Genomic DNA, 18,888 nt, shown 5'->3' on the forward strand with positions numbered 1-18,888 from the left:
AAATGTTTTATTTTTGTCAACAACTTAAAAGGCTTTCTCAAACACTTTGTTTTAAAATTATTGAAAATAATGGGGGTTAAAACCCACTGTCGCGCTAAAAGTAGTTTACAGGAGAAAAGTCTGCAAAAAGCCACAACAGTGTTCCCTTGCAAAAATGAGCATTAAACAGTTAACTAAAATATACTGTAAGACTACGGCACTTCACGCACTCTCATATAGAACACTGATATGTCCGATATGTCCACAAAGTACTAAACGTGAAACCCAGAGGTTCTGATGCAACAAGCAATGTACAAGATAAAACATTAAGAGCTTGAGCTTCTGGGTTACTAAAAGGGACACGTGAATGTCATTCATACTAGACAGATGCTGATGTTACTCTAACAATTGTTTTGATACATCAAAACCTCAGGGAAGACTCTCCGTCTTCTTGGTGCAGTAGGATGGAAGTGTAATGAATGACGGAAATGACAGTAAATTTCTAGAGGAGGGACGCTTTGCGCAATGCACACAGGGAGTTGTAGTTTTTATGGAAACCCAAGTTATCGGTGTGGTAGGTGTAGCTTGGTTACGAAGAAGATATTTAAAAATGCTAAAATGTTTTAATAGATTTAAAAAACAGAAGAGCAAATCTGTGAGTTGTAAAATAATTAACAAAACTTAATACAGAAACTCGTGTCTTCACATTTAAACAGCTGGAAAAGCAAGTACGGCGAGGCAGGAAAAAAAAACTAGCATAAGGGTTAGAGCGGCTGACCTTGGAGCTAGGGAACAGGGTTTGAGTCTCCACGGGGCACATAACATCCATTGTTTCTGTGCAAAACACTTAAACTCTCCATGCCTGTGAAGCACTCCATTACCTTTGTTGGGGTTCGCCTTATGTGTAAAATAGGAAATCAATTAAGAAAAGAACTCCCGCACAACAATATTCCCGAAAAGCAGATGTAAACAGTACTTGGGCCACGGAATATTGATAAAAACAAACACAACAAGTAAGAACAGGAAATAGTGTCCCACAGCCAATAGAAGCAGGGGTAAAGTAAGTGCAAGCACATAAACCAATGAATAATAAGTAAAGAAAGGTGGTGGGATGTAAGTCCATTCTAAGATGTATATTAGCAATAGATTTCACAAGCATAGCGCAAGCGGTGTGCAGGAGAAACCTAATAAAAGCCTAAAAAAGCCCCAGGGATCAGGCATGTGAAATAAAAATAAAAAAGTTAGCTACCTAGATCTCCCCTAAGTGCTCTGAATGTCATTATAGCATAGGAGTGGCCCACTCAGATTAGCGAATTACGCGGTAGTAGAGCATGCCTAGTTCACTAGGCCAGCAAAATAAAGGAAAAAAATAAAATAGATGAAATAATTGGGGGATGGAGGGGAAGCAGTCTTAATGGTTTGCTCGTGGCGGAAGTTGAATGGGGCTTAAAAGATATGCCTTTTAAAAGACACCTTTTGTATTAGGATATGAGCTGCCACCGGGCGAGCTTTTAAAACACACCTGCTAAACGATTCGAAAAAAATCAGTGTTTGAGAATTCAAATCAAATGCAATTTAAAAATATTTTAAAAATCGAGTGGTATTGGAGAATGATGGATTTCTTAGATTACCCATGTAATTGTTCATTTTATTGCTGTTCGGGATAATTCTTTCAAGGTATTTTGAGCTAATGATTATGGATTTTTAGCTGACATGCTCACTAGAGCTGGAAGTGGAACATTGGCGGTTTCCTTAAAGTGTAAATCTACTTCTGTGCAGACTGGTATCAAATTACTTTTGTATATGTATCAAAACAAGTTAGATTAATAATCTATGTTGTTCCTGTGTGCCTAAGTCTCCTGAGCAGCAATGAAAAGCTGTTAGCTCGCCTCCTACTTGGATCCATGTTACAAAGTATTTCCTGCAAAGTCCTGCTGTGGTCACATCAATGGCCGGCCCTATTTTCTTTAGTTTATATTGTCGACAAAAAACATTTTTCAAAATGAATGTATTAAGAATTACAGTCAAGATACCTGGAATGTCCTGCAATATGCTCGTTGTTGTGGTCTGGGCTCATATTCACTCTTTGTTTCCTTGTTTTTTTTTTAACACTTTTATTTTATTAGCATTTCATAGAAAAAAGTTTGATCACATCTCGTATTCACCAACCATTGCACTTAAATAGCGATTACAGTTATTCATAGGTACATGTCTTGGGTGTGTACGTATCATAAATTAAATTCCATCAGGTATATTACTGCGGTTTCCAAGTTTCCATCCTATTGGTAATAGTTTGATTAGACATCGTGCCTATGGGTTGGTGCAGTGGAATCTATGGCCAGGATGAGGTTGGGGTGATGTTGGTCATAAAGGAAAGTGTTAAGGGCTGGTATCGCATCTGTCTTATTCGTGCCGAATGTATGGAACTAAGCAAACTTGAAACTGTAAACTCGCCCTTGAGGTGGACACCTCCAGGTATTCAAAGAATCAGTATTGTAGTTGTGGTGTACTGACTATGCAGTACCGGTTATAGGAACAATGGGGGGAAGTCAAAGGGTACAGGGGGCACTGATTACACAGCTGGTCAGTCACTTATGCCCCAAGGTACGCACCCCATCATCTAGAATATCATTGTCTGTGGTCCATGGGTTACTCCGTTGTCGCTCCCTGTGGCTCTTCCCGTATTGGACTCCTCCTCTGAGCCTAGAGTCTCCCAGTTTTCAACCACTTCTGTCCACAAAGGGGCTATCGGCCTCCGCCTGATCCCTTTACTTTCCTCCCTCCTCAGGGCCCTCTCCTCTGCTCTGGCCCATCGTGTCACATCCATCATCCATTTGGTTGAGCTAGGTCCCTTTTTTTGTTTCTAAGCCAAAGATACCCTCCGCTTAGCCAATACTAGGCCAGTTCCGCAAATCTGTTACCAAGATTTTTGTGGCGCGGTCTGCTGAACAAGCCTAGAAAGCAAGTCGCTATTGTATTCTCAAGTCCTGTATGCAGCAAGCAATTGATTTTTATTATGACCCCATCCCAGAATTCCTGAAGTCCCGGGCATCCCCAGATCATACGGCTGATGACTGATTCTGCATAAGGCAGCGGGGGCAGCCCAATATCTCGCCGCCGAACATAACCCTAGGCCGATGTGGGGTAAGATAAGTACAGTGAGTATAATTATATTGAATATATTTTAGTTGTGTCGTTCGGGATACTTTAGGTACGTATGCTAAAATCATGCTCCATTCAATGTCTGTAAGGGCCTTATTCAGATCAGTCTCCCATTTGGCCAGGAGGGCATCCAGGGGTCTATGTACCATTCTGAACAGTGCTCTGTAGAGCCAGGAGACGAGGTGTGAGTCCCCTCCAATAGACAGCATGGTATGAAGGACCACATGTGTGGTAAGTTCCCCTACTGTATCGCTCCAGAGGTCCCGTATAGCTTCACCACTGCTTCATATGTCAAGAATTGCCCCTGAGGTAGTCCGCTTTGTTCTACCAGGTCGCCGGACGGGATCAGCATTCCCTGGCAATACATTTCGTCTAAAGTGTGTATTCGTGCAGTCGTCCAGTGACAAAGCCATCCCATTGTGAAGCAGAAATATGGGTCGCCATGGAAAATCATAAGGGACCTTAGTCTTCGTTTTTCTAAGCTATCTCCAAGAGATTCACCCCGCCAAGCCACTGTGTAGGCCATTGAGGTTGGGCTGCCAGAAAAAAGAGTTTGAAATCAGGTACTCCAAGCCCTAAGCCTCCATCGCCCCAGGAGGCAGGCGGAGAGTGGCCAAAGCCATCCGCTGATGTCCGCCTTCCTATAGTAGCTCCCTGATCCAACGACCGAAACCAGGATGTTCGGAGCAAAATGGGTAAATTAAAAAAATAATAGAGTAGCCTAGGGAGCATCACCTTCTTAGTGAGGGAGATGCGCGCCATGGTGGGCAAGCGAAAGGGAATGCCAAAAGGTGATAGCGGACGCTAGTGCTCGGAGCTCTTTCCCCAAATTACCCTCCTGTAAGTCACAGAGGTCATGGTAAATCTGGATACCAAGATAGCGGAATGGGTGAGGTGTCCAAGTGATATCATCTGGGCAGTGGGCGGGGCGTGCCAAAGACCATTAGAAAAACGCATGTCTTCATGCGGTTCAGGTGGAGTCCAGAGCAGGCGCCAGAGTCATTGAGAAAGTCAAGCACCTGTGGCAGGCTAGACAACACATCCCCAAGGTATATAATGAGGTCATCCATGTATAAGGAGACTATGTGGAACTGCCCATTCCGATGTATTCACCAGTCTTGGCCAGCTTTTCTGAGCCATACTGACAAGGCCTCAATGGCTATAGAGAACAGCAGACGGGACAGCTGACATCCCTGCTGTGTACCTCTGCGTATGTTGTAACTATTTGAGATCGTCCATCCTGTCTTTAGCCTTGCTTTGGAGCATGTGTAAAGCAACTAGACTCAATCACTCCAAGTGTTCCCCACTCCCATCTGCGACATGGTGGCCCCAGGAAGTCCCAACTCATGGTGTTGAAGGCCTTTTCAAGATCCACCGACACTGTCATTGTCGTTGGGTCCGGAGGGTGGTTGTCGTCATAGAGAAAGGAATAGAGCCTTCGGAGGTTATGAGAGATGCCACAGGTAGGTATAAACCTGTTTTGGTCGCTGTATATCAGAGTACACATGTGGGGCAATAATCTAGGAGCTAGGGCTTTGCTGAGTATCTTAAAGTCCGAGTTTAACATGGACATTGGCCGAAAATATGTAACCTTCCCATCAGCCATGCGAGGATTTAGGCAACAGGACTACCGTGGCTTTCCAGGTTGAGGCTGGTAAGATCTTCTTTGCGTAGGCCTCAACATACATCTCCGTTAACCTCTGTACCAAGGCTCCAATACACAGTTCATAAAACTCTGGCAGTAAGCCGTCAGTACCTGGCGCTGTACCTGTCGCCAAAGTTTTTAATGCTTCCTTGACCTCCTCCACCGTCAGCTGTGCCCCCAGTTCATCTCTATCAGTCTCAGAAAGAGCATCCCGGTGGGAAGCGGCCAGAAAGTCCCCTATCTTATCAGACAGATCCGCCTGCAGGGGACAGCATAGGGACATATAGTAGGTCATGAATTCAGTGTTTATTTGAATGGGTGAGTAAAGTATATTACCCTTCGCGGTGGTTAATCAGGTAATTGGTGTTCCCCCTGCCTCCGGGTTGACCATCCAGGCCAGCAGCCTCCCCACCTTCCCCTCTTCCTCATGTGCTCAGGCAATATATATTTTATAGTCGTAAAAGCAAAGGTGCTCCAGCGCAGAATTATATAGGTCCCGAGTCTTCAGCAGTCTCATCTGTGCCCCTGAAGTGCTGTCAAGTTCACTGTCACACTAGTGGAGACTAGCCTCCAAGTTTGTGATGTATCGTTCTAAGTCCCGCCTAATTCTTACAGTTTGCCCCAAGTAGTGCCCACACAGTGCAACCTTTACTTCTTTGGGTCCACGGGGGTAGCTCCACAGAGCATTATTTAAGAGGTCACTGGAAAATCGTATGATGAACATGGTTGCTCTGCAGTACTATGCATATAATCTTAAGAAGATATTTATATCTCCCATGGTTTCCCCTACCGCCGCTCCACCAATAACACTATAACCTTCTCTTTGCAAGGCTCGTCTCTCATCCTCTGTCTCACAGCCATAATACACCAGATGGCCCTCTGCTTTCCCATACATGGCTGCCGTACACAGAATGTATTGCTTCACAGCATTATTGGTCCCTGGTCCTCTTCCATCTTCTTCCGCCCCAATATGCTGACACCTTCTTCGGGGAACCTTGGCGTGCAGTGTGACTCCAGCATGATGCCAGGGTCGTTTGTCATGCCCACTGGCATTGCCAGCATTTTATAACTACTGAAGAAGTTTCTTCAGCCTCCTGTTCATAAACCATGATCAGAACTGTGTAGTCATAAGCAAGCTTGATGACTGCCTTAGCCCGCTTCCGGATACATCAACACTCTTTTCTCTTGGCAAAGCCATCAACTTTGTGCCTGCACACTCTTCAACCTCTGCAGGCATACACACCCATCTCTCTGCTGCCACCAGGAGGACTGCTAATCATCTAAACACAGTGCACCCTCTAAACTCTTTGGGCCAGATGTATCAAAGGATTTTACCCATTCTGTCTCTATGGGAAAATGTGTTCGTACATATGGCCCTTTGTCTTGTTTTTGAGGCTGTACACGTAACTCGCCCACTGTGCTTCAGCTTGTGTTCAACTTTAAAAACCTCAGCTTCAGACTTTTGATCTACCAGCTCACACCCACTCACTAGACCACTCCCCAGCAAACTCAGGGACTGAATCATTCCTTCCTGCATTCAAGTCACTGAGAAGCGCCACCTCGTCAGTCTCCTTTGGCCTGCGTGGTTCATCCTCTCCACCCACAACCCTCCCAACCCCACTTGCTCCTTAATTTGTACTTGAATAAACTGTCCATTAATTTGCACATAGGAAATCTTTGATATTAAATTTAATACACTGTGAATGTATTCCCCGTTTCTTACCATCCATGGTCTCCACTTTGCGAACTGCGTGCTTTTCTGAAGCCATGGTACTGCGTACAGCATTTCCAAAGAAAAGTAAAACAAAAAAATGCTACTTTCATAAGTAATTGCAGCGTGAACTTTCTCTAAATTGCACCAATTTGCAGCTTTGTTTCCTATACCTCTCCAGCATACACTGCATACAAGAAAGACAACATGAATAGGTGAATTTGGTTTAAGGATTCCCTTTATTCACTGCATTAAATTTATTTTCGAGTCCTTATGTGCAATATAGTTATTACGTTCTTATGAACATTTTTGTACTCTTTTTCTTGACTCCCCTCGCCGCTTAGCCCTTCTGTATCTTTCTTTATTTGCGCAAACTTATTCTAATTATTTTATCTTCTTTCATAACTTATGTTATTTCCGACCTTCAGACTTTCAGCCTGCACAACATGTACCTCTTATGGTTTTTAACACTTATGGACTAGTATGTGAGTCCGAAATCAGTCGTTTCATATCTCGGGCCTACAGTGTGCACACCACCAACAAAACCTATATCCACCTTAATCGACAAACTGATTTTTATTTCTGGACTTATTTGAGGCAGCTATCATTCTCCTATCTTAGAAATATCCTCTTTAAATTCATCCGGACAGTCAAAACCTCGCTCGTGGTCATTATGTTTTTTGTATTTATATTGAGCACGGCAAACACCCGGAAATGGTATCCTGGCGCCTAAGGATAACCTAGGCTGAACAGTCTAAGAGCAGAGCTTAAAGGTTAAGTTGAAAATAGCCAAGTGTTAATGCCTTTGCAAAATAATACACGATTGGAGATACCTCAGAGATGCAGAGGAAGCGAGTTCTAAATTTTTACTGCAAGGAAAGAGAAAGCTCGACCTCCTATCCACTGAAGACAAATGCAGGGAACTTGGCGTTACAGGAGTGAGGAGGATGTAAGAGTCCTACCAGGAGTGTAGTGTTGTAACTTGGCTTAAAGAAAGGCTGGCCCGTTGTGACGGGACGCCTGGTGTGATGACTGGCCTGGTGTGAATATTGTTATGCAGATTTGTACACCGCACTTTCACCTGGAAGGGTATCCTGGCGCTGAGGATGTGTGAGTCTGGACACACCTAGAGCCAAGTGGGACCACTTGAAAAGCCAGACCTTCAGCTTCCTGCGGAATTCAAGAAGTGAGAAGGATGCTCTTTTGTGTATAGGTAGGTCGTTTCATGCTTTAAGAGGGATGTAAGAGAAGGGTCGACCTCTAGATGTGTTTTTCTATATGCGCAGGTTTGTGTAAGTCCAGATGAGCAGTGGTGTCTGGAGGATTTGTGAAAGTGAGAGCAGAACTGGGCGGTCATGTTGAGTTTCCTGTTGATGATATTTATGGTACACAAAGGAAAGTCTGGTCGTATTGACAGTGCTGGCTTGGAGTGTGTGATTGGTTTCACACCTACAGCGGAGCGGCATAAGGGAGCCTTATGTGCAAGTGTTCAGGAGAAACAGTCAATTAGTTTGTTAGGATTTCAATGTGCCATTAAGACTCACGTAGGTGCCGCACCGGGCAGTAACCATGGTGCAAACCATGCTCCCGACCCCCGCCCCCCCCCATCAGATGGCGAAGAGGCTAGAATCCTTGGGAGACCTTAGCCTGGAATCGGCCTTCCCGAGAGGATGGACCAGACCCTTGTGAACCCAAGACTGGAATGGGCCTCATTCATACTGCTTGATGACACTGTCCAGTGGATTCCTCTAAGTGTTTCAGGTGCCCCACGCCTGTTCTGCAGCTGCAGATCGAGTTGGGGCAGAAGAGGTGCTGTGTGGAATCTGGATCCACTGGACGTCTGTGAGATAGTAAATGGGTGGTGAAAGGCGTGTCACCACAAAATGGCCACCAGCTAGTGGTCTATATATCAGAGCCCCAATATGAGTGGCATACGTTTTAATGACGTGGTTATCTAGATGGGTATTTGTGTAAATATATTGATTATGCCTTTAGCCAGAGATAAATTACTGTGGGCAACCTCTGAATCATGTGTTCCTCTTTGTAGAAAAAAGCTGAGTTTGCCATTTGTGTGAGTTTTTGACGAGCGATTTGGAATGAAGTTTTCTGAACCCAGTTCACCTGGAGAAATCACTAATAATATATAGAGCTAGGTTGTATTAAGATGTTGAGAACTTCATCTTAGATTACCCGTCCGAAATCCCTCCCCCTTTCCTGCCACGCGGCCCTTCGGCACACAAGCTCTTATGCGTGGCAGCCTGTTCTTGTTTGAGGTACACAGGTCAGCACGAATGACAACATTGAAGCACAGAGAGCGTCACAAACAGTTTTAGTTTTCAGACATTATTTACGTGCAGCATGAGGAAGGATCGGAAAGCAGGCACGGGTAGGTAAAGTGAAAATATGAATGGGTTAACATGGAAAATAAATGGATGTGGGGGAGGGGGAGGCTACACTGAGGGAAAATGCCGGCCCACCAGCAATTCAGAAAGTGACAGTTAGAACCCCCCACCCTCTGCAGCCTAACCAGCCTACCCAGCCTACAAGAGTTTTCAGGGAGGAATCACACCTTTTGTCCTCAATACGTCATCCACATCGGTTCCTTCTTCACCCACCTTAACTTCCCTTAGTAACGCAGCTAACTTGCCATTGACCACTTCCCAAATCGTTATTAAAAAAGTGAATTACTTTTCATTATACTATGTCAGACTTAATAAGGAATAATGAAGGCTCAACATTGTATATCATGGTATGAGGGCCACTAAAAAGTGATTTAAGGGGCTCTTAAGGGCATACACAATTATTTTTAGCGAGGCAGGCGTAAAACTCGATTCAAATCTGAGATATAACTAACGGTTTTAAAATTAGAACCCAGGCATGCAATATGTATAGGTGACTCAAAAACGAAGTAAGTTATTCCAGAAATTAAAAGAGTAATGGGGTTGATTGCAGGAATCGCCATGGCAAAAATAAAGCAGCAAACTTAAAGACTGGACGTTAATATGTTTGAAAACTGTGAGAAACGATGTCAACTTCTGCCTTGAAAGATAACGACAACCTATGCAGCATCCATTAAATATGGACCAATGTGGGTATTATTTGCACAAGGATCAGCAACATCATTACAGTCATATTGCATTTTCAGGAATGATTTGTAGAAGAGAACATCAACCCCTTGTTAGACTTGCAGATTACTAAATGTTTAGATTGCTGCACGTTCCCCACACTTTCAGGGACCTAAGCTCTTATCCTGTTTAAAAAAAAAAAAAAAAACTCTTTGAGGCTATAATGGAGGCGCGCCAAGGTCTGCACCCAGGAAGGCTGCAGGTCCCAAGAGACTGTTAACTGGGGTTTATATATTTCTGGCACCTAGCTTACCTGGTATAGATTGCTGGCACCTGCTATATATTAGGAAATGCATCTTTTTGCATGTTCACCACCACATTTCTGGAGGGTGCTGCTGGTTTTTCGACGCTGAGAGTGCACTCAGACCTGCTAACCAGACCTCAGTGCCAGTGTTCTGACCCCACGCAAAGTGTATGTTGATTTTGATACACCCAATTGGCAAGACCATACTTACTTATAAGTCCCTAGTATGTGGTGCCCAGGGCATGTAAGGGAGAGTGTCCACTCAGGGCTGCAGCACTGGTTGTGTCATCCCAAGTGTGACAAGGTACAAAATGGCTCCCAGCCTGCCACTGCAGACTGGAAGGATGGTGTTTTTACTGTCAGTCCCGACTTGGCCATTCAAACCAAAGCCACCCTGCCTCTTAACACTGTATATGTCTCCCCTGAGCAAGGCCTAGGGCGCCCCATGGCAGGGAGCTGTATTTTGATAAGTGAGACATATGTATTTCGATATGTCTTGACAGCAATACTTCCAAATTGTCATTTTGCTGTGGGTAAAGTTGGTAGCCCCATTGGTTAACACAGGGTTACCTGGTGGCATCTCCACACGCCTAACATTTGACTAGGACTACCAAACTAGGTTGTGTGAGGAATCAAACTAATTGTGACATTAAGTGCGGCCTGATGCCAGGTCGAAATTAATGTCACTATGAATAGTTTGCCACCTTTAGAAAAGTGACCACTCTGTGCTCTGCTAGCCCGCAGCCTCACAAATGCACACACAACCAGGAAGCTTTCTGACTGCCTGGGTAGATGTGTGAATGTCTCCCAGGCCAGGGACAAAGGCAATGTCGCAGCAGAAAGGTGTCACCTCTTCTGAGGATGGACACTTGGGGATTGGCCCAGGGGCATGGTTCAAAGGGGAAGCTGCCTTTGATAGGCCGCCTGGCCCAACATTCCTGAGCAGGATGCCTTTTATCCCTCTAGGCAGTGTGGAGACAGGCCCAAGGAAGGAGAAACACACTCCAAACAGGTTCTACTGTGGAGGTGTTATCCCCAGGTAGCCACACCTTTAGGGTGGGCTACCTTGCTCCTCGTGACAGAGGAAGGGTCGTGCCATCTTGAAGGGGGCAAGGATGTGGCATTCTGGGATAGCCAGATGAAACACATTACAGGAACTCCATCACTAGGTAGGAGGGGACCCAGTACTCCATTGACTAATGGGCGTGTGGTCCCCTTGGGGTACTTTCCTGGGATAAAGATAGCCCCCCTGGCACGTTGACCCTCAGTACTCGCTGGACCTGGAGGAAGGACGAAAAGACCGCTCTGCACCCATTGGAAGCGTACCACGAGAGGCTGCGATGCCAGAGCAACTGCACCTGCTGCACTTTGGACTAGTGGAGTTTAGACCCTGTTCTGCATGCCATGGCAGAGAAAAAGCTGATTCACGGCCCCTGTCCAAAGCAAAGACTTCAAGGGTCAGTTGGTTCCCCCCCTGGGGACAACAAATTTGAAGAAGCCCAAGTCGCACCTCTGGTAGTCACCGCAGAGGTATTGCCACTACCAGACACGGGCAACACCAAGTACAATTCGGAGATAGCCAAAAGGTGCACTCCTGTCTGCTGGACTTGTGAGTGTTGGCTGTGACTGCCTTCATCACCCCAGAAGGACACCAACCTCCACCAAAGATTTGCACCGTGACTGCTATGTTGTAAAAGCACAAGGTCTGTATCGGCAGCCCTTGGACTCCTAAAAAGACGACTTTTCTGGCCCCCGAAATCGGTGGATAGTCTTTCCCCGACTCACCTGTGGACGAGGACTCGACCAGACTTCACCCCGTGGACTGCATAGCACCAGGAGCATCCTTGAGCATCTTTGAGTCTGCATCCTTCAGCACCAGCACCACTCTGTTTTCGTCTATGTCAGTCATCCTGTACATTTTATATCTTGCTTTAAGAACACTCTACGGGCCAGGTAACTGTCCAAAGTATCCTCTCTGGCCCCCTGGACCTCTGTCCTGCCTAACTTAGTCACCCAACACAGACCGGGGTTGCTGAACTAACTTTCCTAAACTTTTCCAAAATGTCTAAAGTTTTTGTTCACCAGTGCTTGTTTGCGATTGATGCTAGTTATTTATTCTTTTAAAAATCTATATCTCTGGAACCCTCACGTGGATTTTGAAGGTTAAGATCTCTAAAGGTTCATATCAAATCTATTTTTTTAACCTGGTGTCTTGTTTCTTTCAAGACATGTGACTTTCTTATTCTGTTGTTGGTGTTGTTAAATGCTTTCTACATTGTTCCTTTGCTAAGCCTTACTGCTCGCAGCCACAGCTACCCAGGGTTGAACTTAAGGTTGAGTAAACGTACCTTGCTGGACCCAAGATGGTATTTGTGAGTGTACTGCATGGTAGGGCTACTCAGCCATACCATATAATACACACCAAATCCTCACAGTATAGATTGCTGGCACCTAGGTTACCCAGTATAAATTGCTGGCACCTAGCTTACCTAGTATAGATTGCTGACACTCAGTGCACCTGGTATACATTGCTGGCAGCTAGCTTACCTCAAATAAATTGCTGGAACCTAGCTTACTTGGTATATATTGCCGTTATCTAGCTTACCTAGCAGACATTATGGGCCACTGGAGAAAATAGCTACACCTGAGAGCCTTTCTGGAAGGAATATAACAATCTGCGTCTCCCTGAAGAGGGGGGAGATTCTGCAAACTGCCAATAATATCAGCCTATTTCTTTAGTAAATATGGCTGTCATAATCTCTAAGAAAGTGTCTAAACCAAAAGATATTAAAGTGTCTAAACCAAAATATATTAACATATATATTGAACAACAACCATGTTCTCAATGAACCCAAAAAACTCATTAATATCAAAACTGAATATTTTTGGAAGTAGTTTTTAGTTTGTTTTTAGTTTTAGCTATGTTAGGGAAGATATCTGTGTGTGCAGGTGACTATCACTGTGCATAATTATTAGGCAACTTAACAAAAAAAAATATATACCCATTTCAATTATTTATCATTACCAGTGAAACCAATATAACATCTCAACATTCACAAATATACATTTCTGACATTCAAAAACAAATCAGTGACCAATATAGCCACCTTTCTTTGCAAGGACACTCAAAAGCCTGCCATCCATGGATTCTGTCAGTGTTTTGATCTGTTCACCATCAACTTTGCGTGCAGCAGCAACCACAGCCTCCCAGACACTGTTCAGAGAGGTGTACTGTTTTCCCTCCTTGTAAATCTCACATTTGATGATGGACCACAGGTTCTCAATGGGGTTCAGATCAGGTGAACAAGGAGGCCATGTCATTAGATTTCCTTCTTTTATACCCTTTCTTGCCAGCCACGCTGTGGAGTACTTGGACGCGTGTGATGGAGCATTGTCCTGCATGAAAATCATGTTTTTCTTGAAGGATGCAGACTTCTTCCTGTACCACTGCTTGAAGAAGGTGTCTTCCAGGAACTGGCAGTAGGACTGGGAGTTGAGCTTGACTCCATCCTCAACCCGAAAAGGCCCCACGAGCTCATCTTTGATGATACCAGCCCAAACCAGTACTCCACCTCCACCTTGCTGGCGTCTGAGTCGGACAGGAGCTCTCTGCCCTTTACCAATCCAGCCACGGGCCCATCCATCTGGCCCATCAAGACTCACTCTCATTTCATCAGTCCATAAAACCTTAGAAAAATCAGTCTTGAGATATTTCTTGGCCCAGTCTTGACGTTTCAGCTTGTGTGTCTTGTTCAGTGGTGGTCGTCTTTCAGCCTTTCTTACCTTGGCCATGTCTCTGAGTATTGCACACCTTGTGCTTTTGGGCACTCCAGTGATGTTGCAGCTCTGAAATATGGCCAAACTGGTGGCAAGTGGCATCGTGGCAGCTGCACGCTTGACTTTTCTCAGTTCATGGGCAGTTATTTTGCGCCTTGGTTTTTCCACACGCTTCTTGCGACCCTGTTGACTATTTTGAATGAAACGCTTGATTGTTCGATGATCACGCTTCAGAAGCTTTGCAATTTTAAGAGTGCTGCATCCCTCTGCAAGATATCTCACTATTTTTGACTTTTCTGAGCCTGTCAAGTCCTTCTTTTGACCCATTTTGCCAAAGGAAAGGAAGTTGCCTAATAATTATGCACACCTGATATAGGGTGTTGATGTCATTAGACTACACCCCTTCTCATTACAGAGATGCACATCACCTAATATGCTTAATTGGTAGTAGGCTTTCGAGCCTATACAGCTTGGAGTAAGACAACATGCATAAAGAGGATGATGTGGTCAAAATACTAATTTGCCTAATAATTCTGCACTCCCTGTACAAGCTTGCTTGAACGGGTCCAAGAATTAAACAGGCTAATGGAAATTGTACTGTTGAATTCAGAAAAGGTGTTCCATCATGAGTAGTGACACTTCTTGTTGATGGTGATGTAGTATTCCTTAGCATGGTTCATTTCATACAGACCCTTATGCAAACATACTGATGTATGGTATTCTGTGTTCAGCCATTGCTAGTTAGAGCATCAGGCAATGATGCTCACTATCTCACACTCTGCATGCTATATGAGTGGAACATTATATAAGAAGATCAGCTAGACACACTTCTACTTCTGGGCTTTTAAACAAAGAGACATATCACGGTAAGTTCTGTGGTTCATAGCCATAGTCACCCAGCACATATTCAGTTTAATTGCTTGGCTCAACTCTCTGTTTCTTCCCATAGAGAAATCACTTCCCAAAACTGCACCAATTTTGGTGGTGTTCCCTTCCTATACGTATCTTAGATGGGAAATCCTCCTGCACTCGACAGAAGCAAACTGCCAATTGTATCTACGGTGAGAATTGTCCATGAAAATATTTGTGAACACCTACAAACTTACAGCTTTGTGGGTATTTACTATCTTTGCATGGTATTGCCTCTCCGAAATGCTCACATCCTGCCCATAGTTGAAATTTAATCCCAGGTTATGTTACACCGGACCAGTGTAATAGTACATGTGACTACGTCAATTTGCACATGAAACTTCATCGCTTGTGAGTACAAATTATGAACTTTCACTCATTATTTATTCTATGAGTGCACCTAACTTCAACTTAGGAGCGCAAATGGCTTTGTGTTGGTCGCTGAGACATCTCCAGTCTTCAGACCTGAACCTGCTTAGCTCCCTTAGGTTGAAATACTCACCCGTTGAAGTCAGTGGATACATTGTGAAGGCAGCATCCCGCTTGAGTGATTTACCTCAACACCACAGAGGTATTCTTTGCCACAAAGCAGTTGAAGATGAGGGGTTTGTCTAACTAATCCCTTCCAACATGATTCATCTGTTCTGATGGCACCTTGAATCTCTTGTGAAATGTTGCACGTTGCGCATTTTCATATAGAACAAATACACAACATTTTGATCGCCACTCTTTATATATTCCTTATATTTTCCACATCTAGGCTCGTTAGCAAAGCAGTCATTTAGAATTCAGTCACTCACACATTAGGGGTCCTCCTTATTAGGATTTTGGTATAATTTTGATTAAATGTACTCCTTTTTATTATTATTAAATGTACTCTACGCCATGGTGCAGTACTCAAAACACACTTCTACAGCCTTAATATGATTATAAGGTTTGTTTTCACTTCCATCTAGGACTTCTTTCACTCTGCTAAAAGCAACCAGACGTTACTCTCCCAACTGAATGAGGATAAGATTGTCTTCTTCTTACATCTGCTGGGGTTAGATACAAACGGGCACGCCCATCGTCCCTACTCAAGGTAATCACATTTTTTATTTTGAAAATGTAATTGAAATTCTGCTGGCAACTAAAGACTTGTAACATACATGTCGTAGATTTTCCATGAACCAGTATCACAACTTAACCAGAGGACTCTGAGAAGCGTTTTGCAGAGCACTATGAGAAGAATTTGTGTCAATAGTATGCTTCAAAAGTTTTTAAAAAACCTTGCTTTTAAGGGTATGTGTTCATTATATGTTGCAATACGAGGGACACTGAACACATATTGGAATATTCAAGATCTCGAGCCTGACTCAAATGCACTCCTCCACACGTTAAACACTTGACACTAGACCCCCCTTAAGCCCACATGTCCTTTCTATTTGTCACCTTAAACCTTGCATGAACACCAGTTGTCTCCCTCTTAGTCCAGTCAGATAATACAGTCTTCATTTTCCATTCTCACCACTCAAGATATCCCTATTGGTCCAGTGGCTGACTGTTATGTTTGGTTCTGCGCTGTGTTCTGTAGAATGTTGGCGTCTAGAGATTCTGGAGAAGACAGTTACTGATGCCTCTCCAGAGTGGCTGGACGCTAGGTCACATTGAGCAATAAACTTGCTATTTGAACTTACTTCTGTGACGGACCCGAGTTTATTCACATCAGTTTTGGCGACGAAAGTCAGGAACTTTACAACGCGACCTAGGTCGGCCCTATTCATCGTTCGGCTCGGACCTTCTTTGTGCCGTTGCTGATTGCTCTTCACGCTGGAGCACAGGTACGCACTCTCAGGCGAGAGTGGCGCTGATCCTCGGCCGGTCCCAGCAGCTGGCGTTCATCTGACGTTCGTGGGCGGCTTGATCACACTTTGACGCCCGCCTCCTCTCGACTTCCGGTCTTGCCTGCCGGCACCTGTTCGGCACTAACGGGCGCCTCCCGTTCTGACTGGTGTTTTCCTTTTGTGCCGCCGGCGTTGACGAGCAGCCGGTGGTTTTTATTTTTGACTGCTGGATTCAGGAAGGAAACCACTAGTTCTTCCAGGGCAGCAGGCTAGTTCACGTCACACCAGCGCTCTTATTGGAGGAGGCAGACTTGTGGGTGGCATCTTTGGACTTGGAGCACGGAGTTAAAAAAAAAAAAAAGAAGAAACAAAAAATCGGGGCATTGTAGGAGCCTCGCTGTGACTCAGTGTTGTTATTGGTACATCGAGACACGAGACATTAGAAAAGAGCTAGCACCTTTGGAGTGCGGAATTACTGTACTCTAACATTGCACTGTTGTGTACAAATTGTTTCCTTATTACTTGTCTGTGCACAGTTGTAATGGCTACCCAGACCAATATTTCCCCACCACCATTATTTCTACCTCTTCCAGGTACTCCAACTCTTCCTTGGGAAGATTGGATAGAAATGCTTGATAATTATATTGTTGCTTTGGATGGACAAAGTTTTTCGCCACAAAGAAAAAAAGCTATTCTTCTAAGTACTTTGGGGTGCGAAGGTCAAAGGATTTTTAAATATGTTCCCTCTTCCTTGGGGCCCAATGGCCAGCCTATGGACGATGTTTTTAAAGAAGCCATTAAAAGATTGGAGAACAGGTTCGCTAAAGAAACTAATTTAGTGCTGGCTAGATATAAATTTTATACCCAACCCCAGGACCATCATGAATCCATTGATGATTTTGTGTCACGGTTGAGAGAGTTGTCTGTCAAGTGCAAGTTTGGAACCATGACTGATGAACTAATAAGGGATCAACTCATTGTTCAGTGCCGCGATAAAAAGATTCAGGAGAGGTTGTGGGCGGCAAAGGATCCCACGTTGCAAGAAGCAATTGACCTTGCAAAAGTCATGGAGGAATCGAGACGCTGTATAAAAGAATTAGAAAGGAAAGAGAAAACTGTGGATGTTATGGCTTTGTCAAGCAATTCTACAGGGTCTCAACAGGAAACTGGAACTGTACGAAAGAAAGGGGGGTATACCAGGAGCAAGGGGAAGGAGTGCTTTCGGTGTGGTAGTACTTTTCTCTTAGGGGACTCCAAGAAATGTTTTGCTGTCAACAAGGAGTGTCGCAAGTGTGGTCGTAGGGGGCATTATGCTCGTGTGTGTAGGGAAAGTAACCTATTTGCTAAAGAATCTAAACCAAGTATAAATATAGTGGAAGAATGCTGTGAATCTGCTTGTGAGGACAGGATACTCGTAGTTGAGAACGAAGTGACCATGAGAGAGAATGGGAGTGACCGCAGATGCTCTAGACCATCGTCTCTTTTCTCTATTGGGGAAATTCAAGTTAATCTCATGGTGGACTCTGGTTCATTGTACACCATAATTCCTGAGAGCCTTTTTAGAAGCCATTGGCGGAAGGAAAAATTGTTACCAAAAGACATATCCCCGGGTTTGGGAAATTCAATTGCTTGGTTATATGTTGAAGGAAATTCAGTTTGGAAAAAGGAAAGTTCTTGGGAAAATGTATGTGGCTGTTGAAGGTCCACCCATCCTGGGATGGATGCATCAATTTGATCTCAACATTGTCATCAGTCCTAGAGCCGCCTGTCAAGTTTTGTCGGTAGATAATGTACAATTGGAAGACATTTTGGAGGGGGCCAGGGATGTTTTAAAAAAAAAGTTAGGATGCTTGAAAGGTTACGTACATAAGATAATGGTGAGAGATGATGCTCACCCTAGTCAACACAAGGTTCGCAAGATACCATTTGTGGTGAGGGATGAAGTCAAAAAAGTAATAAGCAACATGTTAATAGAGGGTACCATTGAACCTATTGAGGTTTCTCCATGGATTTCCCCAGTTGTCATTACACGGAAATCAGACGGGAATGTGAGATTATGTGTGGACTTGAGGTCTGTGAATCAGAATATTGTGGTGGATACTTATCCCATGCCAAATATAAATGAGTTGTTAACAGAGGTAAAAAATGGTAGGTTTTTCTCGAAATTAGATTTGAGAAATGCCTATCATCAGATTAGACTTCATCCTGAATCCAAACACATTACAGCGTTTGTCACTCCGGAAGGTACATTTCAATTTACCCGTATGCCTTTTGGTCTGGCTTCCGCTGCGAGTGTGTTTCAACGTATGATGGCCAAGATTTTTGGAGATGTTAAAGATGTGTTATTTTTTCAGGATGATATACTTGTGATGGGTGAAACAGTTGATGAACATGATATCACACTCAGGAAAGTTCTCAAGATCATTGGTGAAGCTGGTTTAAGTTTGAACAAAGAGAAGTGCACTTTTCTGGTGGAGGAAATTGACTACTTAGGGTACTCTATTTCTAAAGGG

At 44.1% G+C, this 18,888-nt stretch overlaps 1 protein-coding gene across 2 annotated transcripts in view; it reads left to right on the forward strand.

Moving 5' to 3' along the window:
* PIGN (phosphatidylinositol glycan anchor biosynthesis class N) overlaps positions 1–18,888 on the forward strand; it is a 988,499-nt gene that overhangs the window by 154,067 nt on the left and 815,544 nt on the right. For both annotated transcript variants that reach the window (XM_069219499.1, XM_069219500.1), the window contains one exon: positions 15,509–15,633. In XM_069219499.1, coding sequence (XP_069075600.1) covers positions 15,509–15,633 — 125 coding nt within the window. The remainder of the gene's footprint in view (positions 1–15,508; positions 15,634–18,888) is intronic.

This window comes from Pleurodeles waltl, chromosome 2_2 (assembly GCF_031143425.1).
Source record: "Pleurodeles waltl isolate 20211129_DDA chromosome 2_2, aPleWal1.hap1.20221129, whole genome shotgun sequence".
NCBI classification, from domain to species: Eukaryota; Metazoa; Chordata; class Amphibia; order Caudata; family Salamandridae; genus Pleurodeles; species Pleurodeles waltl.